This window comes from Pantherophis guttatus, chromosome 2 (genome assembly GCF_059756535.1).
Source record: "Pantherophis guttatus breed Tessera chromosome 2, ASM5975653v1, whole genome shotgun sequence".
NCBI classification, from domain to species: Eukaryota; Metazoa; Chordata; class Lepidosauria; order Squamata; family Colubridae; genus Pantherophis; species Pantherophis guttatus.
Window position 1 is genome coordinate 194833667 of NC_142064.1, and position 18238 is coordinate 194851904.

At 37.4% G+C, this 18238-nt stretch overlaps 1 protein-coding gene across 3 annotated transcripts in view; it reads right to left on the reverse strand.

Annotated features, from left to right (window-relative positions):
• The window catches only part of KLHL3 (kelch like family member 3), a 46649-nt gene that overhangs the window by 26995 nt on the left and 1416 nt on the right, over window positions 1-18238 (reverse strand). For all 3 annotated transcript variants that reach the window (XM_034403422.3, XM_034403432.2, XM_034403439.3), the window contains exons 2-4: window positions 7720-7833; window positions 3076-3182; window positions 50-171 (exon numbers count right to left, since the gene is read on the reverse strand). In XM_034403422.3, coding sequence (XP_034259313.1) covers window positions 50-171; window positions 3076-3182; window positions 7720-7833 — 343 coding nt within the window. The remainder of the gene's footprint in view (window positions 1-49; window positions 172-3075; window positions 3183-7719; window positions 7834-18238) is intronic.

Below are 18238 nucleotides of genomic sequence, written 5' to 3' on the forward strand. Positions count from 1 at the left end.
ACATTGTTTATTTTAGAGTAACCAAGAGATTCTACTCAGCTTCCCTCACCTGGACATTCTCTTCTGTGACCTCTACCTCTGCTGTGTAGATATAATCAATTAGTTTGCTTAAGGTTAGTCCATCAACGTCTTTGATCTCTATCTTCTTTGCTTTGCTTTCCGTCATATCTCCTGAAATGCAATTTTTAGACATTATTTTAAGAGGCAATCAGAGTCTGAGCTGGGAGAGTTATTATTAATGAGAGTTCCCATTAGGTTCCATCAGTTTATCATCCTTTTATTGAATACATTTGGGAAAGTGACCAAATTTCTTTTTGAACCAATTATTAGGGATCTATTGTTTTGAGAATGCCTGAGTGGTCAGAGATTAGGACTATACAATCTCCCAAATCCCTTCCATCTCTTTACAATCTGTAGAGTTCTACCTAATTTTGTACAAAAACAAAACCAAACCAACATGTTTCTGTTTCTTTTCTGAAATGATAAATTGAGTAATTTTTGTATGCCCTCAACACAGTTTTTATTCCTAGGAAGGGGGAAAATATTTTCTTGCCTCTCCTACACAAAAAGCGATTTTGTCTATTACTCAAAACGAGGCCAAATGCCGTGAATAAGACAAAATCCCTGCATTCCGGGCAGTAGATAATTCCTTTGGATTTATCACTAGTAAATTTTAATCATGGAGGACAACATAATTCCAACCTATCACTGGCAATGAATTTCCTCAGCAAATATTCTACCAAATCATTAATATATATGAAATGTGAACTTTATTCTTTTTCTGTCACACATTCAGATATGTAGCAAATCCTTAGCTCTTCACCGAGTAGTAAAATATTTGCCCATACAGTTGTATAATCTGCATTGTCATGGATTACTTTGTATTATCATAGCAAAGCATTTCAGCACAGAAACTATCCCTGTTGTTCACTATTGTGTTCCATGTCACCTGTAATGAGTGGCAACATCTAGCCAACATTGCCTTATCTGGAAAAAAACAACAACAACTGAAGATTGGTAATTTATTATCTAATGTAATTATCTGGGGAGGCTTTTTCATTTTCAAAGAATGTTACGCAGTAGATTTGAGAAAAAGGCAATAGGGAATATTCATGGGCGAGAGGGAAAAAGCACACCTGCTTTAAGGAGTTGCTGATAAAATGAACAAGAGCATTGAATATGTTTCAGAGCTTTTTCTCCCTTTGAATCTGCACAGCCATTATGGGCACATGCACAAAAAAAGAGGAACTAGTGTTTGTTTGTTTTTTAAAAGACCTTATAAAATTGGCGCATACTGTTTGGAAAGAACTACAAGCACACTGCAAGATATGTCTTAAAATAGCAAGAATATAATCTGCTTTCATAAACATCCCCCCATTGGTAGCAAAATGCTGTAACATTATAGGGCAGTTAGGATTAATTAGCAGTAGATCTATTAACACTTGTGTACTCATGTACTTCAAACAACGAAGAAATGGAGATTGGTCTCTTATTTAGCGCTTTGCAAACAACCAAGTCAGTCTGTACAATCGCAATGTTACAGCCATTAAAGAATACTTAAGTATTTTAAAGATCACTTCATACAAACAAAATGTTTTTAAAAACCTGGATTATATCTATCAAGGGTCATACATGTGCACATGCACACTTCCACTTCTTCATTTGCTCAAGCAAAAAGAAACCATGCCTTTTTAATGACTGTGATCAAAAAGTCAAAAGAGCTCATTATTAATTGTAAAATATAATGCTGATGGAACATAGTAACACAAGTAGGATGCTTAGTGAATTGTAGTCTGCAGAGGATTTACTCCAAGGGTGATATTACACTCCAAATGATTTTTTTTCTATTTTTTGGGATGAAGTCATAACCTCAGTTGCCATAAAGAGGTTATAACGTAAGGCAAAAAATGGAGGAGAGACAAAAGTTAATGGAGCTTGTATTTGTTTTAAATCAATGAGTTCCAGTCATCACCTTGATGCTCAAATAAGGGTCTTACCCTCAGTCACAAGTGTGTCCAGCCCATAGACCTAGACATCTAGTAATGTGGTCTCACAAGATAGCAATAGCAACAGCACTTAAGACTGATATACTGCTTCACAGTGCTTTAGAGCCCTCTCTAAGTGGTTTAAAGAGTCAACATATTGCTCCCAACAATCTGGGTCCTCGTTTTACCGACCTCGGACGGATGGAAGGCTGAGTCAACCTTGAGCCAGTGAAACTTGAACTGCCAAACTGCAGGCAGCCAGCAGTCACCAGAAATAGCCTGTACTACTGCATTTTAACTACTGTGTCACCCCGGCTCTTTACAATTCAAAAATTGTAAACTTTTAATATTATTATGTGATTTATATACATTAACTACAGGTAGTCCTCGATTTACAACCACAATTGAGCCCAAAATTTCTGTTGTTAAGTGAGACACTTGTTAAGTGAGTTTTGCCCCATTTTATGACCTTTCTTGCCACAGTTGTTAAGTGAATCACTGCAGTTGTTAAGTTAGTAACACAGTTGGTTAAGTGAATCTGGCTTCCCTATTGACTTTGCTTGTCAGAAGGTTGCAAAAGGGGCTCCCATGACTTTGGGACACTGCAACAGTCATAAATATGAGCCAGTTGCCAAGCATCTGAATTTTCAGCACATAATCATGGGGAAGCTGCAAAGGTTGTAACTGAAAAATGGTCATAAATCACTTTTTTCAATGCCGTTGTAATGTTGAACACACTGTTGTAAGTCAAGGACTACCTGTATATATTCCTCTTCAGTCAATGCGGCCCAGGCAAGACAAAAGGTTGGACATCTATGCTCTATCATCAAAGCCAGTCCAATAGCAGCCTTTATGCAAAGAACAAAAAAAACACCCTACACTAAGAAGAGTATATTGATTTTAACTTGCACTATCTCCACAATCAAATCCACAAATGAAGCTCCACAGCAACACACTTTTTAATAAAGGCTGTAGCTCCATTTAACATCCCTCATCCATATAACAGCATCCCATGTAACGCCACCAAGTAACATTCTCTTTTTACTCTTCCCAAAATAAGAATAGTTATTTGTTTATAAAACAAAGTTACCTGTAAACATTGCACAGAAATATGGACTGCAAGCTGCTAGGACAATACGGTGGGCTTCGATTTCAACATCTTCAGCAACAATTACCACGTCGCAAAGAAGCCGCTTGCTGTGAACATATCAACGATGGTTTCAGAATCAATCTGGCAAATACAGAACTATTAAATAAATGTTAAGTAAATGTACGCTATAGTTGCCATGCTTGTTTACATTTTTATTAGGATCTACAGTATATGCCACCTTTTAGAATAAAACTTTCCAAATAATAAAAATTACAAAAATATAAACAAAATAATAAGAAAAACAATCATACAATAACCCAATTCCAATGAGTCAGTGTCATATATGCAGCGCCCCTGATCGAATTCAGTTTCAATTACAGGCTAAGGTAGTCATATAAGCTTTTAGAGGACTAGAGATAAGACATAACAAACATCCCATGGAAAACAATGCCACAAGCAAGTCACTACTGAGAAATAGTACTCCCTTGTTCAATCTGGTGAAACGAATAATGAGCTACAAAAGCAGCACTCCAGTGCCAACTATTTATCATGCAGATTGGTCAACTGCTTTTCTCTTTGCAAATATGGGCAACTTAATGTGGGCTGGAGAGTGGTTGTACAGAATCTGAAAGTGTTATAACGTGACACATTGTAGTTGCATGCATTAGCAAACAACATTTGCACCATTTGAATTTTCCGAATGGGATAGACCTACCTACTGCACATTACAGAATGACAACCTAAAGCAGTCTCCAAGTTGGTAATATTTCAGAGTTATTGGAACAATTCCTAAAACGCTCAGATTCTAGTTTTTCAACAAAGAATTTGAGATGCAGCAGTTCCAATTCATCGAAAGCACTCCAGATTGGAGAGCTGCACTACAAAGCATGGAAGCTAAAATCAATCTAAGCTGGTAAAAAGCATTCCTAACTTTCACTGTTATCTTAGACTTCCTAGTTAATGTTGAATACAGAACTCAGTATTTGGCCCATCAGAAGTACAATCCAGATTAAAATATGGTGTAAAACTCACTCCAAAATAGGTAGTTTCCCAATCCCTACAATCTCTGACTTTCTGGATTTATTTTTCACTAGCTCACCTTCATCTGTCTCTAAACATCCTCTAGTTATCAGTTTTGTTTTTAAAGCTTAGTTTAGAGCAGGACAATTGGCCAAAAATAAAGATGAAGTTCATTTCAGCCTTATCCAACTCCGTGATTGTCTGGTCTACCCTCCTTAAACTGGTAGAGGTAGTCCTCGATTTACCACCACAATTGAACCCAAAATTTCTGTTTTTAAGTGAGACATTTGTTAATGCCCATTTTACGACTTTTCTTGCCACAGTTGTTAAGCTAATCACTGAAGTTGATAGGTTAGTAACAAGGTTAAATGAATCTGGTTTCCCCATTGACTTTGTTTGTCAGGAGGTCACAAAAAGTGATCACATGACCCTGGGACACAGCAAGTTATAAATATGAACCAGTTGCCAAGCATCTGAATTTTGATCACATGATCATGGGGATACTGCAAAGGTCATAAGTGTGAAAAATGGTCATAAGCTACATTTTTCAGTGCCGCTGTAACTTTGAACAGTCACTAAATGAATTGTTGTAAGTCAAGGACTACCTGTACTTCCATCAATATAGTTAACATCCACTTTTTTATATTATTTTGAATTTGCATTGCATAATTGCTGCAAGCTAAAATGGATGACCCCAAGGACACCATTACTCAATCTACAAGGCTTGTGGCAAGTAGCATCAGTTTCTTCATTTAAAAGAGAATTAGCACTGCTCCTATTTCGATTGCCCATTTACCCCCGTGCTTGACTTTTAAAATACAAAGATCAAGTTTCTTATTTATCTGATAAATATTATAATTATATATAATTATAATTCAATTATCCGGATTGACTACCGCAACGCTCTCTACATGGGGCTGCCCCTGAAGACCACTCGGAGGCTTCAGCTGGTGCAGAATGCGGCCGCGTGGGTAGTGATGGGAGTGTCCTGACGCTCTCATGTTACACCCCTCCTGCGCGACCTGCATTGGTTACTGGTTGCCCTCCGTGTGAGATTCAAGGTGCTGGTGATTACCTATAAAGCCCTACATGGCTTAGGACCGGGGTATTTGGCGGACCTTCTGTGGCCAGCAACAGCTCCCCATCGCCCAGTGCATTCCCACAGAGAGGACTTACTCGGGGTGCCATCAACCAGACAGTGTCGGCTGGCAACCCCTAAGGAGCGGGCTTTCTCTGTGGGTGCACCTACCCTCTGGAATCAGCTCCCCCTGGAGCTCCAGATGGCCCCCGACCTTTGCTCTTTCTGCCGCGAACTAAAAACGTGGCTATTTGGCCTGGCTGGCCTGGACTGATGGGGGTTTTTAAAATGGATTTTAATTGATTTTAGGGTTTTTATGTGTAATTTTTAACCCAGAGTTTTTGTTTTATTTTTCTGTTTTATTGTTGTGAGCCGCCCTGAGTCCTCTCGGAGAAAGGGCGGCATATAAATCTAAACAAACAAACAAACAAACAAATAAATATCTACATAAAGGCTCAAATGTTCACTAAAAAAATCAAAACTTGTTTCATATACATGTATTTGAGTGGGCTCATCTGGGGATTAGCAAACATTAACAGATCAGAATAATCAATAAGTAAACATCATTTAATGATGTCTGAATTTTCCAGCTCCAGATCTAACAAAATGGCAGGTCAAATCAACCATCCATTCTTGGACTAGCTTGACAGGGAAGACTCCAGATTGCAGCTGACTTTTAATGTCAGCAGCACTAAGGAATCCCAAGCTCTATGGGCAGATGGTAGCATCAAGTCTCGCCAGCTAAGACTCTTCCTCTTTTCATGGGTACAGTATATCCCTTTCTTAAAGAATGTTACTGGAGGCAGACGGGCTTTTCTCTTTTTCCTGTCCCTACACTGATTCAGTGGCCCCTCAACACCTTTTCGACATAACCCTGCTTTGGCAATCAGCTGTCACCTACCACTTTAAAGTATTCAACAAATGCCAAACCTTAGTTCTGCAATGGCTTAGCAGCGGCAGCAGAAACAACAGCAGTGAGAATAAATCAGCGGTAAGCAGGAAAGGGAAGAAATGAGAGGGATTTCAGGGCAGCTGCAATGTAACTTGTTTAGAAGGGCGTCATAGGCAGCCTATATTATTAGTTCTTCCTAAGAGGAAAGCTGTCAGTCTTTTCCCATTATACCCCATAGCATTAAGTTACAAATAGGATAATCTAGTATTTTATCATACTAATCTGCTTTGTACCAAACAATCCAGTCTTCCAGCCTTTCATGTTCTATGCCAGCAAAGAAGACGCAAAAGCTACTTGCTACCAAGGGACACAGGCAAGATAATTCACTCAGGACTCGTGCCTTTCTAAACAGGACATGCGAATGCTTTTCCGTGTGTTCGTGGCATGGCTGTGGTGTTATAAAGCAAGATCTGTGTATCAATAAGTAATGGCCGATGATGAGCTGTTAAAACATTTTAGCTGAACATCTGTGAACTCATTGTAGGAAGAGAGCTATGTTAGTCTCTGGGGAAAACAAAACAAAACAAAACAAAACAGGAGCCCAGTAATACTTTTTCCTACTAACAAGGTTTCTTTAAAAAACATATTATTAAAAAGTATGGGAGTTAGATTCTTGATTTTTATGTGAACTCATAGGATAATGGTTCCGTGGGTGACACAGTCAAGGAATGCAACAGAGGTACCTCTGGAAAGGACTAGATCCATGTCCTGGCCATTTTCTTGGACAATATGTGGCAATTCAGTTAGTACCATTCTACAATACTGCACTTTACTATAAAGGCAGCCACCTGTGATTGCTGTAGAGTACCTACCTTGGCATTATTGGCCAAATTATCTTGCCTGCTCTTTTCAATTGTACACTATTGAAGTTTAACTGCATTATCTCAGAATGGAAAGCAGTGCTATAGAGTTTCTGTCCTTTGTTTGATTTTTTTTTTGTCCTACTGTTTGAATTTTCCTAGTCAGACGTAAGATCCTCCTGAGCCACGTCAGTGCTTGCTGCTGTCCACAACAGCCCCCACATCCTTTCAGCACCTGAGAAATCTGTTCCTGCCATCATGTTGCATTCTAGATGAGCATCTCCCTGCCCCTTTTGCTAGGGTTCTGTAGTTTATTACAACCAACATCAAACTAGCTACAGGGAAAAAAGAGAAGAAGCAAATATGTGGTTAGCGAGATGGAAGTGGGGAAGGAAGAAAATCCAGTAGCAGAGACGGAAGGCACAGGAGGCTATCAGGGCCCTGTAAAAACGAAGTAAGTCCTGGTTTGTAGATTCCCAAAGTTAGGTTGTTGACTCAAGCAAATCTACTGTTTATAATAGAATAAATAAATATATCTATATTGCTAAGGTACAATGTCCAACAAATTGCTTAAACAACCCTGTTATTTTGTACAACAGCACTAGTGATTGTGTCTATTGTGAAGCACCATACAATTTGGGCGATCCAAATGAAGAACTTCATATAAAGTACAGCAACTGATTTGAAGATCATGCTTGAATTGAACAAAGCGTTCTACAAGTTAGATGCCTCCAACTCCAGCCAGCAAGTGTCTAATAATTGCACAGAGAGGCAAATTGAACATGAAGAAGTACCTCCTTAATTCATTCATGACTTTGAATGCCTTTCCCATATGACAAGGATTGATGGTCACTGTCCGCTGATCCTTATCTCCATCTGCCTCAGGTGTTTGGGGGCACCTCTTGATGCTGAAGACAAAAAAGAAAAGCAAGTAAACACTCCCTTTTAATTTTCAAGATCTAAGATAAAATATGACCTAAAAAATTAACATGAAATCAGTATCTCATTTGTTATCACGTTATAAGTGATCGCAAGTGTTTAGCTTACACAACCAGCTGTCCATACTATGTCTGCCTAGTGTAATTGGAATCCTATTTTAATATCTCAACTATGCCAAAGTGAATGCTTTTGATGTAACTATGTGAAATATGTGCTCAGAACACATGCACAAATTCTTTGCTTAAGCAACACAAGCATTTGTGAATAGCACGCATGAGGTTTTAAAGAACTATGCACATGTATGTGTAACTTTTTAAAAAATATTCACGTGGAAAGCTATGTATTTAACTCTGACTCTTAGATATACTAAGAATAAGGTAATGAAGGCAGATCAGTTTTTCTACCTAAATCTTGGGGAAAATGAAGTTATCATCCTTTTTGGTAAATAGTATGACATCTGGATTAAAAAGTAGAAAGTCAGAGCCACTGGAATTACAACTGATCTATTTATTGCACCTGGCAAAAAAAAACACTATCAGGAAATGTTTTTGTTTTTCCCCATGAAATACCCACATCCAGTGTATGAAACCAGGATTCCCAAATTTGAATGGCAATACAGTTAACAACAATCACTCTGCAGCCACAACCTGAAATAAAATATTCAGCACTTTATTTACGGATATAAAAAAAAAGCAGTTCATACATTGTTTCTCAATATTTCAGTGCACTCTCAAGGTCAAATGGAGAGGACTACTGGCATGAATGTACTACCTAATCCAAAAGCATCTGTTAATAGCTTTAAGGCAAGGCCATTTCTACTTACACTCAGGCCAGAAACAAACACAGAATCTTGCCAAACCAGTTCCATCAAAATAAAACAAAAAACACATTCACTGACAGCACTGGCCAATTCAGCTGTAGGTAAACTGCTTCCTGAAAAGACAGAAGGCTAATTGAACCATTCCCTAAAGAGAGCCGCCTCATGAGCCTGGGGAAGCAGCAAACCTACCCACGTAGCATCTCACAAAGCCAGCTTTCACTTTTAAACTGGGCCCTTAGCCACCATCAATAGAGGCTGAGAACTGGGTGATTTTGCTTATGTATACAAGATACTGGAACCCTTCCTGCTGTTTCTCTGGGTTGTTTTTTTTTTTTTAAGGAAAGCAATTGCTTTCTGCCCTCTTTCCTATCCAGCCAGAAGTTTTCAGATCCAACTTCACATGCTCTCCAAAACTTGTCTCCCCTGCAAATAATCCCACATGGTATCTCCCTCTTCCAATACAGGTAGTCCTCGACTTACGACCACAATTGTGCCCAAAATTTCTGTTGCTAAGTAAAACATTCCTTAGTTGAATTTTGCCCCATTTTACAACTTTTGCCAATTGTTAAATGAATCCCTGCAGTTATTAAGTTAATAATACAGTTAAGTGAATCTGGCTTCCCTGTTGACTTTAAGGTCGCAAAAGGGGATCACATGACCCCTGGACACTGCAACCATGATGATTGTGAGTCAGCTGCCAAGCATCCAAATTTTGATCACCTGACCATGGGGATGCTGCACTGTGTGTAAAAAACAGTTATAAGTCACTTTTTCTGGTGCCGCTGTAACTTTGGACTGTCGATAAATAAACTGTTGTAAGTCAAGGACTAAATGTATTCAATTCCCACAGGCTCAACAGAAAAACAGGCATTCCCTTCAAGGCTTCTCCTTAACCAGAGAAAACAGTCTGGCAATCAGGTAACTTCTACAGCATCTCCCAACCCTCACCCTTCACCCTTCCTAGGTCTGTGCAATGCATTAGCACAGGCTACCAGGCAAAATGCCCCACAATGGAGTTTTCTTCAGTGGATGGGGAAAAAAGCAATCAAGGTGGTTTTTATATGCTTAGGCTGGTAGGATTAGAATGATTGTCTTGTCTTGGATTGGAGAAAAAAGGGATGGAAAGCAATGGCAAATAAAATCATGGTTTATTAGAGGGAAAAAGAAAGTGCAACTGGACATTCAAACCTTTAGAAAAGAGGCATTCATTTATTTGTTGGCTTCCTTGTTTGTTTCCAGCCTTTATTATTTTTATAAGTAATTCAAGATAGCAAAGTTACCTAATATTCCTTCCTTTTTTTATTTTCCCCACAACAACCCTGTGGAGTGAATTGGGCTGAGACAGTGACTGGCCTAAGGTCATCCAGCCGATTTTTCATGCATAAGGCGCATAATATTCCATCGCTACCTGTTCGCTCGTGTGCGCATGCATGTTCATGTGCACATGTGGTGCTTCTGCGCATGCACAGAAGCATCCGGGCAGGTGGGCAGAACCTCCCACCACCACCGCTACCGGTTCGCACGATCCAGTGCGAACCGGTAGCAACCAACCACTGCTAAGGCAGGATTAGAACTCATATCCTTGTGGTTTTTAGGCCAGCACTTTATAATAAGTAGACCAACTTGGCTCTTATTTGCTGGTGAGGCAACACCAATAACAAAGGCAGACAAGATATTCAAAGAGCTGAGTGCAAAATTTCAGTAGAATTTTAAAAGCAAAATTACAGCTATTGGTCCAAAAGCAACTGATACACAGGACCCAAACATGAGAAGAAATGGGACATATTTCAGTAGGGCCTAACTGAACATTTTGCTTGTTCAGAAAAGTGGAGAAAATGTTACCACTTAGATAGAAAAACAGCTCTTTCTCCCCAATTCATGTTCTGAAAGCTTTAAAGTTACGTTTATGTGCTTTCAGGTTATTTATAGCACTTTCCTGAAGGGCAAGTAAAACACCCTTCCAATTAGACCAAAAGTTTTAGTAAAGCTAACATGCAAAAATTTTTTCTTCAAACGGATCTCCTTAACAGGCTTGCTCATTACAGGTAGTCCTCGGCTTACAACAGTCGGTTTAGTGATTGTTCAAAGTTACAACAGCACTGAAAAAAATGACTTCTGACTGGTTTTCACACTTATGACCGTTGCAGCATCCCCATGATCACATGATCAAAATTCAGACATTGGGCAACTGGCATGTAATTATGCACTGTCCTGGGGTTACGTAATCTCATTTTGCAACTTTCTGACAAGGAAAGTCAATGGGAAAGTCAGATTCACTTAACAACTGTGTTACTAACTTAACAACTGCAGTGATTCACTTAATAACTGGGTCAAGAAAGGTCATAACATGGGGCAAAACTTAATAACTCCCTTGCTTAGCAACATTAATTTGGGGCTCAATTGTAGTCATAAGTCAAGGACTACCTGTAATTAATTGTGACCATTTCAATCCCAGGAACTTGGATTCAGTTTATGTGATGCAAATGTAAACATACTTTAAATGTGTGCTGCTTTGTCCAAAACAAACCCAACAGCTTCTCGTGGGTCATGAATAAAATGAAAGAGAACTGAACAGATGAACTAATTGGAAGGAAGCAAATGAGGATGAGTTCTAAAATAAGAAATGCCAAGTACAATATGATCACTATATTTTTAATTTTTTGGAACACTAATTGTGAAGCAGTTTGTTCTATTTCAATAGCAACATATTTTCTGAGCCCACAATTCTCATAATTCCCTATCAAAGTGTAGCACCTAATGGGTAAAAAAGAAATGATTTACAGAGTATAACCATTTCCTAACAAAGCAAGGAGATTTTTTTTAGTGGGATTGGAATTCATAGACTCCACCCTATGTCCATGATCTACCCAGCAGGAATCCACAGTGTACAAAAATAAGAAGAAAATACAAAAAGAAATAATGGAAAAAATAAATTATGCTTTACTATTTGTAATCTCAGGAATGGAGACAGCCCTAATGTATGTACTGCCGAGTTCATAATGGATGCTCAGTTCCATTGCCGACTGCAGTACAATTCACTTTTTCACCCCAAGGCTTATTTGAAGCAATGCTACAAAGGATATTAAAATAGAAATATGCCTCTTTTTGGAGTGGAAGCATTTAATCTCAATCAATCTGCAGCTCACAAACACTACTGAAATGCAATTGGATAATATTGAAAATTGGCAGCGTGGTGGTCCATCATTTGAATATTATTCCAGTATTTTAAGATTTAAGCTTCAACTGTTAAAAAACAAGAACCAAGACTCCCACACACACCATATAAAAAGTTTGAAAAAAATCAGCCTCACACTCTTTTATGATGTACTCCATCATAAAACAATGTAGGCAGAAAAAATACCAACTAAAAGATAGCTCACGGCTGCCACAAAATAGTTGCCTATCCTTGCCTTGACTACAACAGCAGTCAGACATTTTTCCTGCTAACAAGTACCAATCCTCCTATAACCTAATTTTAAAATAGTCCAGAACTTGCAGGATTCTGACAATCTCATCTCCTGCAAAATCCCCATATGCTGTGAGATTATAGGCACCTAGGCTTAATTAGGATTTATTTTTTTCTCAAGATGTTTTTGGAAATGTAAAAATGATAGTAGCGAGCAAATCAAAATACTGCCCATGTGAATTTCAAATCAAGTAAAAGAAAGAACCAAATACTTCAAATACTTTTCTAACAGTGCATTCAAGGCTCATAACAAGAAATGGAGTAGAATAAAACCATAACTTGAATTAAAAATTATAGTGTACCAAAACCACTGCTGTTTTAGAAATGGACTTAAAAAACAAGGAGAAGCATTCAGTTCCCAAACTCAGAAATAAACACTAATATAATAATGGACTAATGGAAAGAAACTAAAATGTCTGTTAAAGACAAAACATGCTCTTACCTGAAATAGTCTGTTTTACTGATAAAAACTAATAACTTTTTGAAAATAAACAGACACCAATCCACCAAACAACAGATTTTATCCATTGTTTGAATAGTATTACAGACTGAAATTTGGACAAAATTTTGATCTAGCACAGATTGTCCATTAAATCAAAGGTTTATTGTATTATTGTTTATTTAAAATGATTAGATCCAGAATGAAGGCCAGAAGCTTTTATACATTTTAGTAAACTTTTTTTCCCACGAGCCACAAAAGAAAGTTTTCTGCTTTGGGGTAGTTGGATTTTTTTGAGTCTTAACAGTCTTGTCCTTCCTTCTTTCTGCTTTCTTTTTGTTTCAGTCTAAAACCACAAGGACATTAATACTTCTCAACTACTAGTAATATATGCTTGGCTGGGTCAAACTTCCCCCGCCCCTTTCTCTTGTTAATATTTTTTAAGATTTGCCTTTTAACTACATTTAATTGCATCAAGGGGAAATTGAGCACTCCAATGGAAAAACAGGGCTTTCTATAGAATTAGTCTCCCCTCTCCTTTTATATGTACTTCTGAAGAACTTGAAAGGTTTCTTGGCATTGTATGATTTAATCAGCTCTAATAGAAATACCACCTTACAACAATTTTTCAGATTTCTTCCTCCTGAACAAACTAACATGACTAAAAAACAATGGAAAACGTATGTTTTTGGGGGATATTGTAACGTGGGATGACAATAAACATATCCCAGACATTAGATAATCATAGACTGGAAAGCTTTAGCAAACAAATCCTAACAATCAAGGGAAATTCACAGTTATGAGTACTCTGTTGTGTTATTTGGATATGTAGAAAAAGCAGTATGTGCTTCTACCAGTAGGTGCTTTGCATTCTTTTAAGAGATTCTTAATAGGTTAGGTCCTAGATCTTGCTAAAATCATAGAATTAATCTGTAAACGATACATGTTATATTAATGACTTTGCCTTTAATTGGAATATATAACTGATTAACTGGTATAATTCAGTTAATCAGTTGCTAATCAAGAAACATACAAAGAGACTGTCAGGAAAAACTGATTGCAAAACCAAAACAAAGCTGCTGAAAAGATAGATTAAAAAAGATTTAGAGAAGACATGATTATTTTTTTTAAATCTAAATCTGAAGATCTTTCCCCCAGTGCTACTGTTACCACTCTGAGCTGCTGAACAAAAGGTAGGATAAGCATCTAATAAATAAATTTAAAGTACATTAAATAATTTTAAAAATGCTTTCATTAAAAATGAAGAGACTGTGGTTGTTGTTTCTTTTTCCTGCATTCACTAATAGTCACAATATATTCTTAATTACCAGAAAAGGAAAAAATCTCAGCTTTAGGCACTGGTCAGTTTTCCAAACTGCCAGAAGCAAAATTAACTTGCTTTCAACACTGAAAATCAGGGAACCTGCCAATATTTATGACAACATTAAAATATACTTTATACTACATAATGCATAATCAACAGAAAATTCAATGAAGAATAGAATCTATGCGTGTATAGCTATTAAACACATTCCAAGGATAGCAGATGTGTTAAAACAATCTACATGCCATGCATACCTTCTATTGGAATAAACCATGTGAAGAGACACTCCACTAGAATGTCAGATCAGAGTAATATGAAATGGTAGAAGCCAGAGTGGATTACCCTTCTACAAGCTCAGGATTCTTGCCATGAACTGATTAAATGTAGATTTATATCTATATCATATTATCTATAATGGAATCTGTTCCCCTCCAGAATGAGAGCAGCATAGTCACATACATGTCCATTTAGTAAAAAAAAAGAATTACGCATAATGGGCAAGGGAGAAAAAACAGATAAATTAAACAAAAGTGTGTTCTTTCTTCTCTAGCCAAGCTTCTTTCAGTTCTTCCAAAACATTTTAGAAAAAAAAACCCATTTGGAATTACTCAAATGCTATAGAAGTGGCTTCACTAAAAACAATATATGGACATATAGGGCACTCAAAATAAGATGCATTAATAATACGATAGTACAGAGTTGTTAGAGTAAAAAACAAAAATAAAACCAACCACCCACTCCTGGTCATCCTGGAAGAAAGCAATGGCAAGCCATTCTATATCTTGCCATAAAAATTGCAAGCATTTGTCCATCTAGGTCAAGTTATATTGGAGGGCAACCGTTTTTTGTATCCTAATAATGCTTTTTTTATTACAAAATATGTTATTTGAATTTTAAAATGTGAATGCTAGAGGACAAATCATCTATCCCTACCTGCAGGCTAATATAAAATCAGGTGTAACATGCTATAGTAATTGTCCTCAGTCGGTAAAGTAAATGCCAGGATAAGAAAGCAATTCCACCAAAACCAGAAAAGCCAGTCGGTGAAAATGAACTACAGGCTCCTAAGGCAAGGAGTTATTGGCGGGGTGGGGGGGAGGGCGGGGGAGAGAGAAAGGACATTTCCAATACACTCTAATCTCTACCCAGGTCAAATAATCAGGATATTAAACTTCAAGAGAAAAGAATATCTGTAGCTCAGGGTTGAACTGTGGCATTCTCAGCTTGGTTGTTGCTTACAGACATTTCATTACCCAACCAGGTAACATCATCAGTGTAAATAAGTAAGGGGTTTGCTGACTGTTTATATAGTTTTACCTTGCCAGTCATAGAAATAATGAGAAATAATAATGAGGGTTTGCTGCCCATTTATATACAGTAGCTCTTCCTGCCAGTTTTGGAAGGAGTACGTTCAAAGTGCCACCAGCTACAAAAAAATGAGTGGACAATAAGATTCTTCCCCATTCCCCAGTTCTGATACCCAAAGTATGGATTTCCTTTCATAGCGGAATTTGACAGGAACCTGTATTTTAGTTATCAGATTAAAACACGATTATCCTCTATTGTACTTTCAAAGAAATGAATGTTATCATTCTAATGCAAAAAGTTATTTTAATCACTGAAATGAGCAATCCATTTAGCTATTTGAATTTGATTTTGAGGTTATGGGGAGAAGTAGAGAACTGCTTTTTCTTTATGTGCCCACATGCCTATTGTTTCATGTTAATTATGTATTTAGTTAACTATGGTATAACTGTCAAATTACTGCTTGTTCTAAAATACTTATTTGGTTTTTATTGATTTATTACCAGTAGATTTATCCCTGCCACTATTTCGACTTTCAGCAGTTAACAAAAGCCATGTGAAAACAATACAGTAAACTTACAGTTAACAAAATCACTATAAAATTTAAAATTATAAAATAAAATGAATCAAAGAACAAATCAGTGGGATAGTTTCTTCCTCCTTAGGATCTCCCAAACAATTTGATTTTTAAAAGCTTAGGGAAAGCCAATGTGTGTGGTCAATCTGATTTCCAGAGAAGATCATTCCATAAATATAAACACCCTTCCCCACTCAGAAGCAGGACCCGAAATCCTCAACCTGTCATTTCACAAAAGCTTTTAGGGGTTTTTAGGCATGGTTCAACCTATCTATCATTGTTCATTTTAATGTTTAATTGTTCTTTGAGAGTGATCACTTTAGGATGCCAGTTTGCCTTCTGTATGTACGCGCACGCCCTTGAGTCAATTTTGATTCCTGGAAATTGTCTAAGCAAGTCCCTGCCACTTTCTTGGCAATATTTTTTTTGTAAGTGGCTTGTCGCTGCCTCCTTCCTAGGGCTGAGAGAGACCAATTGACACAGGGTCATCCAGCTGGCTCTGTGCCTAAGGAAAGACTAGCCCTCAGTTCCCCCGTTTCTACCCTGGTGCTTTAACCAATATACCACATTGGCTCTTCTGTTAAGTGGGAATTTTGTGATGGCTATATAGACTACAGCTGTCTCATGAATACAGATAGTCCTCAGATTAAGACCATAATTGAGCCCAAAATTTCTGATCTAAACAAGACAGTTGTTAATGAGTTGTGACCCATTTTACAACCTTTTTTTGTCATAGTTGTTAAGCGAATGACTGCAGTTGTTCATGAATCATGCGGTTGTTAAGCGAAGCTGGCTTCCCACTGACTTTGCTTGTCAGAAACTGGCTGAGGAGGTTACAAATGGTGAGCACATGTTCCCGGGACAGTGTAACTATCACAAATACATGCCAGTTTGCCAAGCACCTGAATTTTGATCACGTGATCAAGGAGATGCTGCAATGCTTGTAAACGTGAAAACTACTCATAAATCACATTTTCAGTGCTGTTGTAACTTCAAACTGTCACTAAATGAATGGTTGTAAATCGAGGATTAACTGTACCCTAATTATATGCTTTTGAAATTCTAAATATTGCTTACTCCTGTGCCAAACCATAGTTTTAATACTATAGATAAGAGTTTGCCAAATAAACCACAACTGATTGGGTTCACACACTGTACCTTGTCACAAACTATAAGTAAAAAAAGTCTAGGTTTGAAAAATACACTGAACCCAAAACATTTTCTCTCTCCTTTTGGCTTAGTGAACCAGGCCACAGAAAGCGAGAAAAAGAGGGCACGTCTCACCCACTTTAAAAGAGCTAATTCCCAAGCATTAAAATAACTTGAATAGCAGCATTTTCCCATACTAACAATAGCAAAGGCAAGCAGTTGCTGTTCTACCTTACTCTACAGGGGTCTCTCTATGTTATTTTTTCCAGAACAAGTCCGATTAACAATGTAAAAAGGAAGTGCTTGACATATCCTGTTTTCTCCAAGAGAGCAAGATTTGAGTTTGTATTGGGTAGGAATGGCCACTGTGTCATCAATCTGAATTCTCCCACATTGAGAAGAAAGAACTTTTCTAATTTGATTACTAGGAAATAATACAATTTCCCATCTTATTTCATACACCTTGAGTATTTAATAGCACTGTAATGTAAGTTCCCACAATTGCATACAGACCCAAAAGTTTTAAATGGCTCCTTCAGACTTCAGATCCTCCAAAAGTGAAACGTGACAGGGCACGTTAAATACAGGCAAATGAATTTAATGAAGTACTGTTCATCATAAGAACAGCACTTCATTAAATTTAATTGTAATTAAACATAAGCATAAATTACATCAAATTTAGTCATTGTTCTGGCCCTGGCAACCTTCTAGATTTAGTTCTGAGTTCATAACTCTGGCCTTGGGCCCCAAAATTCATGCATTCTGATATAAGTTAGTCATCTTTTTATTAGATGTTAACGCGTCTTCACCTGGCATCTTACAAGTCATAACTAGCGTCAGCTTTGTGTTTGCAATAATATCTTTGTAAACATATTATACTTTTCTCAGATTTCTTAAAAACAGACAGGTTAAGAAGATTCCAAATAAACATCAAAGAAACGCCAAACATCAAAAACAATAGAAAAATTACAGATTACAATGTTTTTGAAAACATCATTTGGCACTCAGCTGGAAACCAGAGTTCAGCTTTTTACATAGGTAATGAATTGCATAATTTGCTATCCTTGAGTAGTGTGCAAAGCAAGAACCCTCACTGTGATACACAGTGTATTTTTGTCATAAATTAGCATTATGGTTAAATATTATATTACTCTCCAATGGATCATATAGAAGCTTCTCTTGGGAATTCGTATATACAAAACTGCTTCCCACTTCGGAGCTATTATTCAGTCAACAACTACCACCATAACTCTCAAAGAGCAGCAGCATCCCACACTAAGAGAGCAGATTGTGT